At 57.3% G+C, this 17,530-nt stretch overlaps 1 protein-coding gene across 1 annotated transcript in view; it reads right to left on the bottom strand.

Moving 5' to 3' along the window:
• Positions 1–17,530, bottom strand: part of LOC122381185 (transcription cofactor vestigial-like protein 4) — a 35,529-nt gene that overhangs the window by 14,924 nt on the left and 3,075 nt on the right. The window contains exon 2 of the mRNA XM_043365068.1: positions 11,462–11,541. Coding sequence (XP_043221003.1) covers positions 11,462–11,541 — 80 coding nt within the window. The remainder of the gene's footprint in view (positions 1–11,461; positions 11,542–17,530) is intronic.

A 17,530-nucleotide genomic window follows, 5' to 3' on the forward strand; every position in this document is an offset into this window, starting at 1 on the left:
AGGCTGCCCGTACCGCCACGCCAGGTGATCAGTTCACTGGCTGCGGCCCTGGAGACGATGTCGTGTGGAGCATTTGATGGCCCGAGGCCTTACTCGCAGCGGTGCAATGCACCGCTGCGAGTGCATGGATGGAAGCTAAAAATCACGTCAGCCCGGCATGCCTGTGGATCAGACGAATTGTATCGAATACCGTCCCCGGAGTAAATCACCAAGCCCAGAGCAGCGCTAACGCAGCTGTGCTGATCCAGCTCAGCTCAGCTTCCCGAGTCGGTCTTCAGGAGCACGTCCGCTCGTCGGCCGCCCACACAACCTCCCGTCGACGGCCAGACAGCTCGGCGGAGGAATTTGGCAGCCGCCCGAGACGTCTGAATGCCGCGCGCCGGCCGGCACACGTGAACTATTTGTAACCGGAATGCTTAGGAAAATATTGTCTCTGCCGCTGGCCGGCCGACTTGGCTGGACTCTCGGCTACCTCTGATCACTGACGGGTGGACCCGGTGGGCCAGTGATGACCAGCGACCTTTCAGAGCTGGACGGTAGCCGAAGCGTGGCCCACAGTGGCTAATTGGACAGCTTTACGCGGCCGGAGCCGGGCGCGGTTTGGCGAGGTCAAACCGCTCGGCACGCCGCTGGGACCGGTGCACTTGCACCCGGCGCTCCCAGAGTGCACGGCGATTTGTGTGAGAAAAACGGCAGAGTAATGTTTGCGGTAGGCAGACAGCTTTGCCACATAAATTTACTAAACAAAAAACTTACTGGATGGGGAGCATGTGTACAACGGGCTTCCGCGTCAGCCTGTAGTGCCTCTATATTCCTTATTTTGCTTTTGAGGACGAAGGCACGAAGCGTAACACAGCTAGCGTATTTTCAACTATAAAGCCAGCACTGCTTTTGAACGTATGGATATTGGATACCTTCAGTGTTCGCAACACATTGAACACTTTACCAACAGCCATAGACCATCGTTCGATTTAAAATGTCAAAAACGTAACCTCTCACATTAATTTCGATCGTTGGCCGCCGTGACACTAAACGGCCGTGAATGATCTATCGCGATTGATAGAGATCAACTGTGGAAACAAGAGCGCTTACACAAGCGAACGATTGGTGAGTCCCCATTGCGGACAATTGTCTCCTTGTCCTGGGATGAGCAGTTAAAATGTCCCGAGAGCTACGCCGTAGTTTCTTCCAGCATCGGAAACCGGTAAGGCTGCTGGCAAGAGGACGAAGGAAGGTCGAACTTTGAATGGACATTCCACGATAAAAATGACATCTACACTAAACCATCCATCCAAACTCACAAAAATAAAACCGGTCAGACATACCTTCCACCCTGCAATATTTTTGCCGAAAAGGTAATTATACCTAGCCCGAGACCGAAACAAGTATGACGCTTGCAATCTGCACAGCTTCCCAGGGCGTATTGTCCCGACACAGGTCTAACGAGGAACCGTTGTTAGTAGAACGGTTTGTGGTAGGCGATTGTCATACCGATAAAGGCATCGAGCATCGTCAGATGAAATACCTCATCATTCGTCAATAAGATGTGCTCGAGATAGCGGCGCCAGGGATCCCGGTTCGGTTGTGCACAGTCAGTGCAGTGTTTCCCACGGCTGGCTGGGCTGCAGGCGCGCGTTGCTGACTGTCAGGACAGGCGGGGATCTTATGGTGACGGGCTGTCACGGGCCTGTACTGTCACCTGTCAGCTGCCAATGTGACTGCCACACGCATAGGACTGGTTTAAGTCACCGAGAGAGCGCCGAACACAACTGCAGGCCTGAGGTGTGTGCACTGGACGTAACATATCCTGACGATGTCACATTGTGAATAGTGTGTCCGACAACGCAGCACTGACAGATCTCAGACAGACGAGATGGTCACCCTGTGCGGTCCGGACGAAGCCCCCGACTGAACACTGGACACCGGACAATGGACATCCGACCGGACAGTGGATAGAAGACTGCAGAGAGAGACTAGACCACCCGCGGATGTCCTGCTTCGATCACTGTGGTCTCGCGCTAGACGAACAAACTAAAAAACAACCTCTGTGCACTACCGCATTCCGGAATCCCACAACGCCCTCCCGAATCCGTCAGACCTCACAAACGACGTCAAAGCTGACACGGAACACTCAGAGACAGCCCACGGACCTCTAAACCGACACGTCGCCCGCCCAGCTCGCCCAGAGCACCTTACCTGTGCACCACATGTTCTGCTCCGATCACAATGGTCGACTGAACCAGTCCTGGCCGACGCGGCCGTGTCGGTGCCCGGCACCCTGTCCCCAGTATCCTGTATGCCACGCCGGCCGACTGCCCGCCCGTGTATCCTGTATTCCATGCTGGACGACACGGCAGCTTCGCTCAGGGTCAGCGGGTCGCGCCGGAAGTGACCCGTCGGACCGGAGCGACACAGCTCCTCAGAGGCTTCACCGAACGTCACAGATAGGTGACGTCATCGAGTGAGCGTTACGTGATGTCACTTGAAGAGATGTGACGTCAGCGTGACGCCCGTGCCGGACGAAACGAGTTCGCACTGGGGCGGAGAGCTCCCAGGTCTAAACAAACCACCCTCATGGGACGGGTGGAAACGGGTGGTGTATGGGCTTCATGGAGTCACCGTATGACAGCCACTGCAATGAAAGTCAAGTATAGTCGCTAGGGTACATTTAGTATAAGCTCTGGTGTGCGTCACCTTATGGCTTATGTAACATCCTCCGCTCCCCTTTGATACAAACACTTAAACAGATGACTAGCTTGACCAAGGGTCAGTTCAAAGTTCAGACCAATTAACCCTCGCCCGCACATGGGGGGGTGGTTGCCAGGCAGTCTTTCTGCTCTGCACTCAACATTTTTAGAGCTAGAAGGCTGATTTATCGTGTAGCTGCTCGTCTATCCTTTCTTGATGTCCACTGAAAATTTCAAGTTTCTGTGATTTTCGGTTTTGGAGATATGACCTTGTTTTTCAGGTCATGTCATGACCCAAATGGCCAATTCTCAACATCTTACGTTTGCCATGGGCCTTGTGAGCTTTTGACACCCTGATTTCGGCCTTTGTTGCCAGTCTTACCTCCCACCTATCATGGAACATGTTGTTCGACGATGTACAGGGGTCAAGGTCAGGGTCAAGGTCAACCTAGGTCATCTAAGATAATTGCGTTTTAGGCAAGCTGAATTTACTTTTTGTGAAGTTTTTTGACTGCATTTTTGGTAAAAGCTTCTCAGATCATGATTTCATGTGATATTGACCCAAAAACAATCGGTGCACACATCAGTATACACACAGACACACACAAACATACAAACACATATAATTGACCTTGACCTAACTTGACCTGAAATGACCTCAGCAGCAAAATTCTGGTCGGATAGTGTGACAAAGAGGTTATAGTTGGCTTGGCACCAGAAAACAGCATCGTCATCGGTATTTGATAAGCAGCGCACTTGATATCCAACGGTGACCCAAAACAGCAACATTTTTTAGTTTGACCTGACCTGGAAGGTCAATGACTGACCTGAGAAGGTAAAACTGGGTATCATTGGATTCGTCTCTTCCCAAAGAATCTTTTTGGTCTTTACTGCTAAGCTCTATCTCCAACAGGAACGAAATGGCGCGGGGGGGGTGGCAACCCCCCCCCCCCCCCCATGTGCGTTCTAGGATGGGAAAATGGCATGTGCGGGCGAGGGTTAAAACTTGCTTTAATGCATGAAGATTGAAGCTATATGTACATTTACAAGTTGCAAGAACGCCACGCTGGCAGAACATTGTCCCCGAGGTGAACTCTTCAACCGGCTTCCTGGCCATAGGCATGGCCAATGGCCATCAGTTTTATAAATGTCTGATGTCTCTGCCCCCGTCAGACGCCGGCCTCCACCACACTAGCGTCCACAAGTCCAGTTCGATGTATCTGTCCATCGTCGGACGCCGGTCTCCAGTCGCGGGCCGTCACAGACCGGTGGGTAGCCTGGAGGACGCTCCGCGCGGCGGACGGCAAACAAAGGCCACGCCGCCGCGCCGCTCCGTGGTCCGAGACGCACCCGAGCAAGGCCGCCGCATCTCTGAACCTGCGCCACAGCAGACGCCAACGCGCCGCAGACGCTGCGACGGAGTAGCGCAGACGTGACGGAGGGCTACTCTCGTCAGACCTCAAACTTCTTCTAGCTCGCAGAAGATTACACCCCGCCAGGAAAAATCAGACGCGCAGAGTGACGCGCCGACCGACGGTAACTTTTGCGACCGTCACGACGCGCTGATGGGATCTCTTTGCGCCGCCGCAGACGATCTCACGGCCACTTTTGAGGGGCTTTGGAGTGAAATGCTCGGCTGATGGCAGGACGTGCAGCGCCACAGTCGGTAGTCTGGTTTCGGCCCGATCGCCTTGGCCCGGCCCACAAGTGGGGAGACTGGGGCAGAGGATATGTCAGTGACATCGTCCCCTCAGAAAACAGACAGACTGTTCCGAATCCGGATAGGAGCTGGAAGTGCGAGCGGGGCGATGCTATGTTGACCAGGGAGCCGGTCATCCTAAGTGGGTGCTAAATAGACCGATCTGGTTATCTTTACTAAGCTGGTTTGGCAAACAGGCTGATGTTATTTCCAAACCCAGAGATAAAACTCGCTGATCAGCGATAGGACGGTTTACATAAGCATCAAATCAACTCCCGCCAGACGTTTTACAGGATGGGCTGGACTAGGGCGACTAGGGTGCTCAGCAAAACAAACCAGTTGTGAATTAAGATCGATTCGGCCTCTGTAAGTGTGCTTGAAGCGCATCAGCCATTACTGGTCAGTTGGCGTTCCCGTTCGCGGAGCAGCGTGGAGGCGGTAGACAACCACTTCCGTGGCGGCGCGCCGGCGCTCAACCAGAGCCGACGACGACCTTGGCGGCGCCGCGCCACCTCCGCCGCCGTACCGCAAAAAGGCGCCACTTTTGACGCGGCCGGCCGGCGGGGTGCGGCCGCGGCTCGCGTACGCTGCAGCGCGGTCGGCGCGGCGCTCGTTTTTGTTCCCAGCCGATGTATGGTGTATCGGCCGCGGTGAGCGCCGGTGGCGCCGCCGCGCGGCCGACGCTGTCGACTTCCCAAGGTTGGTGCGGCCGGCGCGGCGTCACTGCCCGCCGCCCCGGGCACCGCCCGCAGCGGCGGCGGCGGCGCACGCGAGGCCCGGCCGGCGCGCCCGGAGCGGCGGTAGGACCGAGGCCTGCGCGGCGCCGCCCGGTACGGCGGTGTCAACGGCACGACTGCGGCAGACGGCGCGCCGTAAACGGAGCCCATTGATTGTCGACGGGCCGTTCCAACTAAAGCGGGAGGCCGTGACTGCGCTTCTGGGAGCAGCGCTATTAGTCAGTGACGTGGCGACCGCGCATGCAATGGAGTACCCCCAATTACTTGTGATAAGATGTTCAGCCAGGTTTGATGGCAGAGGAACTATTAATTCAACTAACTACGCTCATTCACTAAAAGGTGCATTCTGATACCGGACATGCCAAGCGCTGTACAAAAATATACGTTCGAGACGGCACACGAACGAAAGCCCATGGTCCCGACAGAACACGTTTTGTTTCACCACTCATTGAACAAAAGCAGCTGCCTCGCCGGATCGGTACTTGTTTTGACAGCCGGTCCCGTTTTCCGCATTGCTAGGAGCGAGCTGATTCATTCAGCGCAGTGTTTCCGGCACAGCGCGCCACCAGTCCCGTTTACATGCTCAGGAAAACCGTGCCGATATCATACTAAATAATGAAAGCTCTAGAAGTGTCAGTCCTGTTGCTTGACGTGTTTTTATAGTGCAGACGAGTAATGAAACACACGATGCCCAGCAAATTGCTCATTGAGCACTGTGCAGCAAACGAATGAAGAAGTTTGGACTTAAAATCAGTTTTTGGACAGAAAAGGTTGATACCTTGAATGGATCATGGAATTTTTATCGACCAACGACAGACGTGCGCAAACGCCATCGGACCATCACAAACGTATCCACTGTGGGCCCTCTCGGCTGCCGGTCCGGCCCAGGACATCGACCACAGCGCCACCTACACCATCGGTCCGGGTACGCGAAGCGCCACCTACCGCCTGCAGCTCAGTCACTGCCCATGCGCCACCTATACCGCCTCCCAGCAACTAGCGCCGCAGCGGAGTAGGTAAGGTACCGCTACAGCAGCGCCACCAGCGGCCGACTCGCGAACCACTGTTTGAAATACCGCTCGATAGTGTGCTGGCCACTATCGAGCGGTCTGGCTCTGCTTTCCCGGGTCGGGCGGGGCCGTCGCTGCCACTCGGGGCGCTGGAACGAGGGCGCATCTGCTCCTGGCGAGACATACGGTCCTGTTTGCGGCGGAGTGCCCCGGCCGGCGCCGCGCAGTATGACTCACTGCACGCCGGCGGGACATGCCTCCAGGCGAGGGGCGGGGGCAGGCGACAGCTGACGTGCCCCACTCGGCCCTCACGGAGTCTGCCGCGCTGCATGTTTTGACATGGGCCTGGTGACGAACCCCGCTGAAATGCGTTTGGATTCCACGGCTAAACATGGGCGAGCCAGCAGCGTTGGCCTATCCAAGGAATGCCGTTAGCAAACAGACGTGCGCAGTTAATGTCTTCAAATGGCCATAACCGAACTTGCACTGAAATAGTACGCATTCCACTCACAGCGAACTCGTGCAGTACGCGTCACATTGATTTAGTAGTGAATTTAGCAGCACAGCGGTCTAATGCCTGGACAGGGTTACGGGCCCGTTTTCGAGTCGGCATATTCACAGCTCAGTTTAATAAGTTCATCGGCACGGCATTGCATGCCTTGAAAGACTTGCGGTGCTTCATGGCAGCAGCGGATTTTTCACATGGGTGAATTCAGGAATGTCGTAAAGGCAAACGACATTTCTTATTCAATGCAAGCCCAGCTTGGAACATAGCTACGAAAGCACATGACAAGCCGACTTTAAAACAGGGGGCACGAACGCTAACTTGATAAAACATGCAGTGCTATGCGACAGTACAGCCAAGTTTCGTCGCCGGCAGTCAAACAAGCTCGTCTCGTCTGGTTTATTTCCGCCGGTACCGTCACGGCGAGCCCAACTGAGACCAGCTGGGGCTGAAAAAGCGGCGCCCCGCCGCGGCTGGACTGATGCGAGTCGGCGGCCGCGGCCCCTCTGAGGGGGCGGAGACGGCGCGCACAGCTGCTCGTCGTCTGTCCCCGCCGGCCGTCGGATCCGACGGGGTGAGACGGGCGCCGGCTGTGACCGACGGGTGGTACGGGGAACCCGATACTGTGGTAAGGGCGTCGGTACAAGTGAGGAAGCCGTCAGCGTCACCGCCGCCGCGAACTATCGTCATCGCCACCGCCGCCACTGCCGCCATCGGTGCTGCCATTCCCGTCATCACTGCCGCTGTCGCGATGACGGCAACTCCGCTGTCGTCGGAAGCCTCGGAGTCGCTGTTTTGCTCCCACATTTCGCAAGCCGCGCGGCGGCGGAGCGGTCCAGAGCGCTGGGTCAGTGCACCTCGCGGCCGGCGCATTCCTCGCCGGTGCCGCAACACACGCACAGAACACGCTATTTTCGACGGGCCGAGTTCACAGGGCGACCAGGACGGCGTCGGGCGAGGGCCTGAAGGCGTGTTGCAATGGTGGAATGACCCGTCCCCGGTGATAGGGAGGAATGTGCAATATTTGACACTTAAATTCGCACATCGGCTGTATGTTTGGATAGTTGATAATAGCTCGTCACGGGAAATTGGTTCTTGTGCAATACGTCAGTAATTGCGTTCGGCTTTATTTTTCTCCTCGCAAACGTGGTGATTAAACGCACGCATTCTTGGTTGAGAAAGTCTAACATACCTTTAATTAACAAGTCCAAGCCGCTTCCACTTTTTCAGTCCCTATACTTTTCTCTCCCCTCTCCCTCTCTCTCTCTCTCTCTCTCTCTCTCTCTCTCTCTCTCTCTCTCTCTCTCTCTCTCTCTCTCTCTCTCTCTCTCTCTCTCTCTCTCTCTCTCTCTCTCTCATTTCTCTCCTTCTCCCTCCCTCAGGTCCTCTCTCTCCGTGTCGCTCCCGCCGGCCGGTCTGAGCTCTGCTCTGCCCCGGCTCTGGTATGGCCCTCGGGTCCGTGTTTGTCGGCGCCATTCCCGGCCACATACCAGCTGTATCGGGCCACGAGTGCCATCATCTCACAGTCACGAGCGGCACAGACCGTATACTAGCGGGCATACCAGCAATGAACGACAATCAGCTGTCATACCAGCGACCACCAGCGGACATACCAGAGGTCACCAATGACCATACCAGGTCACCAATGACCATACCAGGGGTCACCAGTGCGGCACCAGCGACTATACCAGTACAGTCACCAAGTGCAGGCCAAACTAGCGGGCGTGCCAGCGATGAGCGACCTCCAGCGCTTGCCAGTGCTCATACAAAGAACAAAACAAGGGCTCACAGCGTTCTTGCAAGCTCTCCGCATTGCTTACTTGCGCTGATCCTTACCAGTGCTCACCATCAGCCATACCAGTGCTCACGGCACCATACCATACCAGCGCTGCGCGCTCACAGCGTCTGCCGGAGCCGCATTCCGACTGCGGCCGGTCCGCAGAGCGCTGGACGCCGCTGCTCCGTCGGCCGAGAGCCCAGCTCCACATACCAGCGGCTCGGAGCGCCAGCTGAGAGTGCCGGCCGCGCTGCGCCGAGTGACGCTCAGAGGACACTCAGCGGTCGAGCGGGAGCGCAGCCGAGACGGAACGAATCGGAACGCCGAGCCCGAGACAGTCACATTCCTGTGAGCTGAACCCTGAGACCACCGAGCAGAGCGGCCGCGAGCCGTGACGACTCTCTCGGACAGAGACTTCTCTGCGCGCTATCGCTGAATTTCAGAGTCGAGAGTTCCTCGCTCCAATCTGGAGAGGTACTGAAGACAGGCGCGCAGAGAATGTCGAGCAGTGCTGCGGATCTGCTGGCAGTGGAGACGGCGTGGGCTGAACACTGAATGCCTTTCAATTTGCGCTCAGTATGATATGACGTAGTTCCTCCATGCGCAGTTGGCGTGCCTTGGTGGTAAGCTTCGGAAAGAACATCGAAGGCTGTCGGTATAACTGAGGTCTGACATTGCCGCAAATGTGATCAAATCTGTATTGTTTTAAACAGTTCCAAGCAAGACAAAAGATAACCGCGTGTCGCCTTGATAAACCTTTTACGAAAGGTAGACAAAGCGTACGCTCGTGAAAGCGTTGCTCGACAAAGCCCCGTCTCGGTGCCGCCTCTGAGCGGCTCGGAATGCCGGAGGTCGGTGAGGTCAGAGCGCCGGTCGGCCGAGCTCTCCTCCGAGTCGTGCTGAGCTCCGGTCGCGCCGCGCCGACCGCGGAGAGCGGCGAGCGCCCAGTCGCGGCGCCGCCCACCCGTATTACCATAACACGGCTGGAATCCGGAGCTGGCTTTCTCACGGCGCTTGGCCGGCTCACACCGAGCTCGACTGTATGGAAGCAGGGGAGACCAGGTCGAGGGGCGACAGGGGCTACCGAGCATACCACAGGGGCTGACGCATAGGACAGGGCGGGGCCGGCGGCACGCGGCCCGAGGGGACAGCACGGGGACACGGCACGCCGCCGGAGGGAACAGCACGGGGACACGGCACGCCGCCCGAGGGGACGCCGCGCGACACGTGCCTCCGCGGCGGCCCGGCGGCGGCACATACCAGCGAGCGGCGTCCGTCCGGTCGGACGGCGGTCCGTGCGGCGGTCCGGGGACGGCGACAGAATAGGATCGGCACGCGGCCCGTCCCCGCGCGCCCCCGGACACAGCACCAGGTATGTGAGTAATGCGGGAGCAGAGCGCCGCGATGAAACCGGAGGAGAGCGATATTCAGACGAGGTCTTATCGATGGGAGCCGGCACAACGGATCAATGTGGTAAAAAAACGGAACCGAATTATCCACATAGACGTCTGCATCTCGCCGTGGAGCATATGGGGCTCGTCTAAGAGCTTCCGAAGAATAGCCAAGAAGAGGGCAAAAAATACCGGACCATAATGAACAAGACGCTGGAAATAAATGCTCGGGCGTCATGTTTCAGGGAGGTGATTGCTCCGACCCGGCGCGGCCGGCCGGCCGAGACAGCCTGATGAATGAGGCAGTCGTACTCACAGAGGAGGCTGACGTCGGCCGTAACATACCGCGCCTAAACGCCCCGACCGGCGGCTGTTTATTGTTGCTGGACATGAACAACATTCCCCCGAGCAAACAGTGCCCGTGCGAGGGTTACGGCGCACCCCGGGCTCACGGCCACCTCTCACATTCCGGCCGGCCGTTACCACCGCCGGAAGTACAGCACGGCACGGTATAGTGCCGTACAGCACGGTACGACACCGCACGGCACTTCACGGCCGGCCGAGCCGACGGAAGCGGCGCCCAGGTATGCCGCACTAAGGCGTACGCGGCGCGCCGGAAACCCATTCAGCATCGGTCACTCCCACGGCCGGCGGCGGCGCGACCTCCAGTCCGACCGGCTGAGGTCGGCCCGGCCACCGGAGCGCCGGAGCGCCGGCGCGCGGCTGCACGGCGCCCATTTTCACGCGCTGTTTGGCGCGCCGCAGCTGGCACTAAATTCCCGACAAATTGCCGCTGTCGCGCCCCGCCGTTCCCGCGCCGTTCAGGTCGGACGGTCGGGCGCCTTGGGTTGAGGTGCGTTGGTCCGCCCCGTGCGGCGCCAGGCTCGGCGCCGGCCTCGGAACCCGATCCGGCGACCTGACGCCCCACAGGGCCGTGGGAACTGCGCGAGACGAGAGCGAGCGCTTACAGGATACCCCAGCCGACGCACGGAGTGCGCCGGTCTCCCTCCGCCCTCAGACCCGGCCCGAGAGGAGGGCTGCTTTGTCGCGCGGAGCAGCCGGGCGCACAAGAAGGGGCCGAGGTCACCGATCCGGCGTGTTGCCAGGCGGGGTGTGAACTTGAGGAGGTTCTGGTGGGAACTTTGGGCTGCGTGAGGACTAGGAGTGCTAGTGAGATGAGGACCTGGCGAACAGGACCAGACAGGAGCGAGGCGATTCCTCACCAAATACCGCCGGGAAACGAATAATCGCACACAATTTGCCCATGATTGTGAAACGAGCCCACGAATGTTCGGAAGTTTTTAGTACGCATTCGGTGAAACCAGGAAATACAAAGCGAACAATACACGCCGTGCCTAAGTTAGAGCTGCGCAGCAGTCGCACTTACCAAGCCGCATTCCCGCCCAGTGAATGTGACTGTAATGTGTAATGGCTACTCATTCCGGCGAACCCTTCAGGTCGATCGTCCAGTCAGATGGAACCCACCGAAACGGTAATCGGAACCGGTATTTATCACTTGGTGGAATCCGCCGCCCACATTCCGCTGACGCCGCAGCGCGGTCGGCCGGCGCTCCGGAAGACGGTCTCAGACAGGGAGAACGGACGGCGGGGAAGGGGTAATGTAGCCCGGGTCTGGTGACCCGGCCGGTACTCACCGATCTCCTGTCCCTGCACCATGGAGGCCGCTCGGGACAGAACGTCCAGCGGAGACTCGCCCGCTGCCTCCATGCCCTCCCTGCAACAGCAACACACTCAGTCAGTCACGTGATCGGAAACACCAGTCAGCAGTAGTGCACACGTGACCGGTGTCGCCGGCAGCTAAGCTGAAATACACGGCAGCCCGGGCCGATGACGTCATCAGCTCGCTCCGGAGCGCTGCTGTGGGTGGAGTGATCAATACATCAGTCAGCATTAGATCCGATCAAGGCGGGCCGGCCGGCAGTCCGACTCGGCCTCCGGTCATTACAGTTCGACGCCGCGATACTCTGCAACCGTGGATTGAAAGTCGCCGATTATCCCTCCGTGCAGCGCGCCCATCGGCGGACAATTAATCGCAATCAGGCGCTGACCGCGGTCGGACGGTCGTTCCGTCAAGGCCGGACACCGTGTGACGCTCCCTGCGGGACCGGGCCGGACGCGACAGGTGCATGTGTGCGTGTTCAGCGCGGCCCGACAGCCGGCTGCACCAGCTGTCAGCCGCACCTGAGGGGCACACTCCTGAGAACCGCTGACGAGCGCGTCCCACAGCCGCGGCGGGTCGGTGTCCGAGGGACACACGACATCCGGAGAATTGATACCCTGAGAACGGGCCGATAGAATCACTGGCGTGGTTCGATGTCCTCCGCAGGGCTGGAGGAGGAGAACGGCGTTCCCACGTCACGGTGGTGTTATCGTCACGGGGAATGTCACAGTCGTCACCAAAGCCACCATCACCGTCATCGGTAATGTCGCACCTGCCGCTGTCACCGCTACTCAGCTGCCGCCGTCTCTGCACCCTTGGCCTTACCGCAAACTTTCGCGCTGAGTATTACGCCGCTAAATTTCGTTTACCCTTTACAATTTAGTAGGTAACGTCCGTCACAAATGCTGTCACAGTTGCTGTCAGCGTCTGTCACGGGTCACCTGCAGTCACCGTCACCGCTGTCATGACACCCCCCCCCCCCCCCCGGATCGCGTCAGTCTGTAAACTTCCGGCCGTCGGTGTCGGCTCTGGGCCGGCACCGTCGCGTGCCTCAGGCGATAACGCAGACACAAGCCGTCTGAGCACACAACAGCTCCGAAATAAGCGGCCTGGATGGCGGATAAGTGGCATAAAGCCGACAACCGTCGCTTGCTCCACTTTCAATCAACTCGTAAGGTGCATTTCACATGCGCTGTCAGGACCACAAATCACTTGGCACTGTCGTCTTTGCCATACAGCACGGCCATATTTTGAACTCAGGCGAGGATTTCAGGTCATCGGAAAACACGGACTGATTTTCCGTCTTCCGTCATGCTGCACTGAGTGCCGAGTGTCGCACTGCACTGCAGGTATATGCGCCGCGGTGCGTGGAACCGGACCGTGCCACGATGCGATCTGTACCGTCACGGGTAGCGAGCTGCGCGCATCACGCTCCTTCACATCCAGGGCGGTCGTCTGCACGTCTCTGCCCCGGTTAGTGGCACTGTGACGCTCAGGTCACGGGGCTCACTAGATCATCGAGTACCGCTTCGGCCGATCCCAGTGCACTGAACGTCATCCGTTAACCCCTGCCAATGGCGCAGCTCCCTGCAGCACGGTAGCCCACTCGGTGGTCGGCCGTTGGAGTCATGTTTTGTACGGCGCTGTGACTTGATCACGGCGAGCGGCTCGGCCCCGTTCGAGTCGTGTCTCTGGTCACAGCGGGACAGACAGCTCTGAGCCCGGCGAACCCCAGCCGAGCGGCATTCCTCACTACTGGCGTCACTATGGCCAACGGACGGCGACGGAGCTAAACAGGAGCTAACGGTGCTAGACAGGAGCCAAGGAGTTAGCTCGGTCAACATTGACGCTCAAACTGAGCAGAGGTCGTCTCAACAAATCTGGTTTGCGAGTAACATCGTGCCGCGCTTCCCATCCATTCGACCTTTCAGACTGACTTTCTCGGGAAAAGTTCGCGGAATGATTGGACAAACCGTTACTGATGCCAGTGGAGCGACACCGTGATCATGTTATGTGAGAAAACGAACTGGAAGAAAACGAACGGACGTTACATACTAAAGAAAAACACGATCAGGTCAGCTGGAACCACAACTCCATGTAGTTAGGCTTCTATGCAAATTCAGCATTATTACATTTTCCCAAAAATTGACCGCCCAAATGACGTATTCATAGCTGGAAAATTGGCTGATTTACATGTGAATACCCGCTCATCTACCAAGCATATGCGGCGCAGCGATCGGGGCCGCTGAGCGGGACACTCATCCCAGATTCCCAGCGTGGGTCGGCGCGCTCAGTGGAGCTCGGCACGCGGCGACATTCCAGCCGTCACTCTGAGAGCGGGCGGCGGCGGCGGCGGCGGCGCCGTGACCGCTGCGCCAGCCGCGCGCCGTGACCGTGCCGTGAGCGGGCGGCGTTCGGGACGCACCGTCTGCGGCGCAGAGGGCGGCGCTCCTGTCCGGCGCCGGCAGCCGGAATTTACGGCTATTTTCGACACATTCCAGCTGAGCGCGGCGGAGTCGTTACGGCTGAAGCGGCCGCCGCCAGCTGGCTGCTCGGACTGACGGCGCGCGCTGCGACCGACCGGAGCGACCGCTTCTGCTGGAAGGGCCGCTGCGCAAGAGGGATGGGCATGGATATGGTATGACGGTATGGAGGAATGACCGGAAACTGGGGATCGACGAATGCGTTTGTTAGGATGAAACGATGAAAGATAAACAATCAAATTGGAAGAGAGCGCATAGGAAGAAAATACCACGGAAAATACATGCAGGTAACAATGAAGACCGTAACGTTTAACCACGACCCGACCACGACGCCGAAAAGACGTCAACTTTACCGAACCTGGATGGACCGGCAGGGAACTGGGACCATTTTCGTCCCACATTCCGGCTTCAGGTGTTCTACAAATCGGAACACTGCCGCGGTAGCCTCAGCAGTTAAAGGAAATAGTTCACTTTTAACATGGGGTTTTGAGCTGGAATAGCAGTTTCGTAGCTTGAGCTGAGACTAGCACAAATCAGGAGCTTTTACGGCTCAACGATCACCCTAGACGAAGATATTCCATTTCTCGTTCCGAAAAGAGTGCCTTGTAGAGGAATGCGTGCCTTGCACAGGAATGCAGCCACGTCATCGTCAGCCAATCAGCGTGCTGCTTACAGCCAATGCAGTATGCGTGGGTTTGAGCTACGCAATATGATTGGTCAATGCGTAATAAGCTTCCGCGTCAAACATTATTTTACATAGAATATAGTTCGTCCTATATTAAAATATAGAAAATAATTGTTTTTACAAAAAGGTTTTATTTTATTTCATGATTATTTTGAGCATAAAAAATCATAAATCAATAGCAAAATACTGATTTCAGGAAAGTGGACTGTTTCCTTTAAAGCAGCGGAGTACCAGAGGCTGACCGCGTAACCAAAGCCGCATGGAGCACAGGCTCAAAACTTAGTCCCGGATGCAGTCGAGTCTTCCACCGAAGGAAGTTAGCTGTAATTCTGCAGAAGATAGCGTTCCCAGAAGGGAAAAGACATCATCCGCCGCCGTCAGTCCGAACTCGGAACGCGAGACAGTATCGACAAACTTGCACTAACGCCGCCCGAAACATGCCAGTGGACTCATGTCACATACCTTCTGGCGAAATTGCTACAAGTTCGACCCATGGCTAGCGATGACTTCACTATTTAGACATACCTCTCGGGTATGTGACTGGAATGCGTGTCGCCGCGCCTTGCGACCGGCCCCGCAGGAGCGTACTAAACCAAACATCAGCCGAGGCGCACTCTGCCGATCAACCCAACCAGTCAGTCTGTCTGGTACCGCATTGGATGCACATATGTCTACGTGCCGCCGCTTCAAATCCAACGGACATACCGGCGGACCGGTCCCAGCGACACACGGCGTGTTTGGAACGCGACTCTGGTGGAGGGGTTGACGTCTGACATGACCCCTCCATCTGTAGCCGTCTGAGCCGCCCTGCGCGCCCAGCGGGTCGTCCCGGGCCGCTCCGACCCCCGCTGGGTCACTCCGCCGGCCATCTGGACAGAGCCATGGACAACGTCCGGACTCCGGACTGCAGCTGATCGAGCTGTCCTTGCTGTCTGACTCCGCCCCTTCTGTCTGTAATCGGACTGGGGAAAGCTGCCGGATGCTTGTCTATCAGGTGGCGTGTAACCACAGCGCGTCGTGACGGCCGGGGGCGCTCAGAGGGGGGGGGGCAGCTGGCGGGCCTGCCGGCAGCTGCCGGAGGAATGTGAGGTATGGCACCAGCAGCCTGCCGGCGGCCGGCATACCGCCGCCTGCTCGCGGTACCGGCACGGTGCGGCGGCCGGCCGGCTCCGGAGCGCGGCGGCCGGCGCTCTCCCCGCTCCGGAGCGCGGCGGCCGGCGCTCTCCCCGCTCTCCCCGGCATAGCTCCTCGCTCCGCACTCTGCCGCACTCCACAATGGATCGCTCTAGCCAGCCGCACTTCCTGAATGCTCAAAAACATTCCTGTTTTGCCCCTAACAAATTAACAATGATAATGTTTAAACTTTAAAGCTAACCTGAAGCAATGCTTGTACGGCATGCAATATGTTCACTTTATAACAGTTTCATGTCTGAGGAGCGCCCACACTTCTCGGTGGGCGTCGCGTCCTAGGTTAGGTATTTAGTTAGCATAGACCAGATAGAAATGACCGATATGACTGCGATCTGCCAGTCACCTCATCACACACACTCTCGTGAATGATAATCCCCGCATGGAATGTCCCCTCGCCGTGCCGCGGCGTCCGTCGTAATCTCCTCACGATAGGAGCGTGCGCCTTCCATCCTGATCCCGTTCTCACCTCTCACTCTCACCGCGCTCCTGGGATTCCTTTCTCACTCTGTCGGGACTCCTCTCTCTCCCGGCACGCGCGGCGCTATGATCCTCCATCCCAGAGGAGCAGCGTGCCGCCGTACCGGGCTTTCTCCCGTCCGTCACGATCGAACCTCTTTGTCCACCGCTGCTGAGAGATTTTCACGCCGACAGCGGTGTTTATGGATACAGGAAGTGCGTTTCTGGCCTTCTGCGCTCGTGTTTCTTTCGGTCTGTTTGTTTCGAGGCTGTACCGGTGACGGAACATGTGTCTGCAGTCGCTCTCCCCTCTATTTATACATCCGTTCTCCGGTTTATTTCGGGCCTGCGCGGTTCGTCTTTTCTCCCTCCCAGACTTTCCAGGCGCTCACTAGAAACAGGCACGGAGCGACCAAAGAGGACGGGAGCTGTGGCCTAGTACGCGAACGTGCTGCGGAGTCTTTTCAGCGCCTCTTGTAGACTTTTTGTCACGTCATCTATCCGCCAAAACCCAAAAAATTGAACCAAACAACGGGACTAAAATTATCGGTGAGGAACCACATATTACGAATTTCTCACGCCCGCACGGTGCGTAAAGTTGTTCATACGAAACAAAGCACGGTCCCTATCGGTGACGACAGGTTGCACCAGCCACACAAAGGCCAAAGGTGCCGAGAGTGTACCATCACTCCAGGGCAAACAAGGCTACAGAATGGAGAGCGCCGCCCTTTGCTGGTCGATAGCGCTCCTTTATAGACCGTAAACTGAACAATATAAATCGCTGAAGAGGCGAGGGCACGCCTAGAAGCACTTATCAGACGTCTTACGGCGCCTATTTGAGAGCATTATCATCGGATTGCAAGAGTGTTGAGCTTTTCGTGCCGTGACCCCGGCCAGGTTGCGGTGTTACGACACTGACAGGTCGGTTGACACGGCACGAGGACACGTGTGAAGGCTGACACACATGACATCCATGACACAGCTCGAAAGGTCATCAGAAATGACCTGTTTCGTGTAGTTACAAGCTGTACACGACACGGTAGGAAAAATCAAGGGACTAAATCGAATTTCAGATTAGAGACGTAGCAAGTCAAGCTGGTTAGATGCATGCAGCGCAAGTTAGTTTCAGTAAGGAGCGAACGAGGACAGAAGAACATTTCTAAACTCAAGTGGGGGACACTGTCGTTCAGGTCTTCCCGCCGACCGAACTACCAAGTGGTCCGTCCAC

The sequence above is a fragment of the Amphibalanus amphitrite genome, unplaced genomic scaffold (genome assembly GCF_019059575.1).
Source record: "Amphibalanus amphitrite isolate SeventyFive unplaced genomic scaffold, NRLGWU_Aamphi_draft 000115F_arrow, whole genome shotgun sequence".
Classification (NCBI taxonomy): Eukaryota; Metazoa; Arthropoda; class Thecostraca; order Balanomorpha; family Balanidae; genus Amphibalanus; species Amphibalanus amphitrite.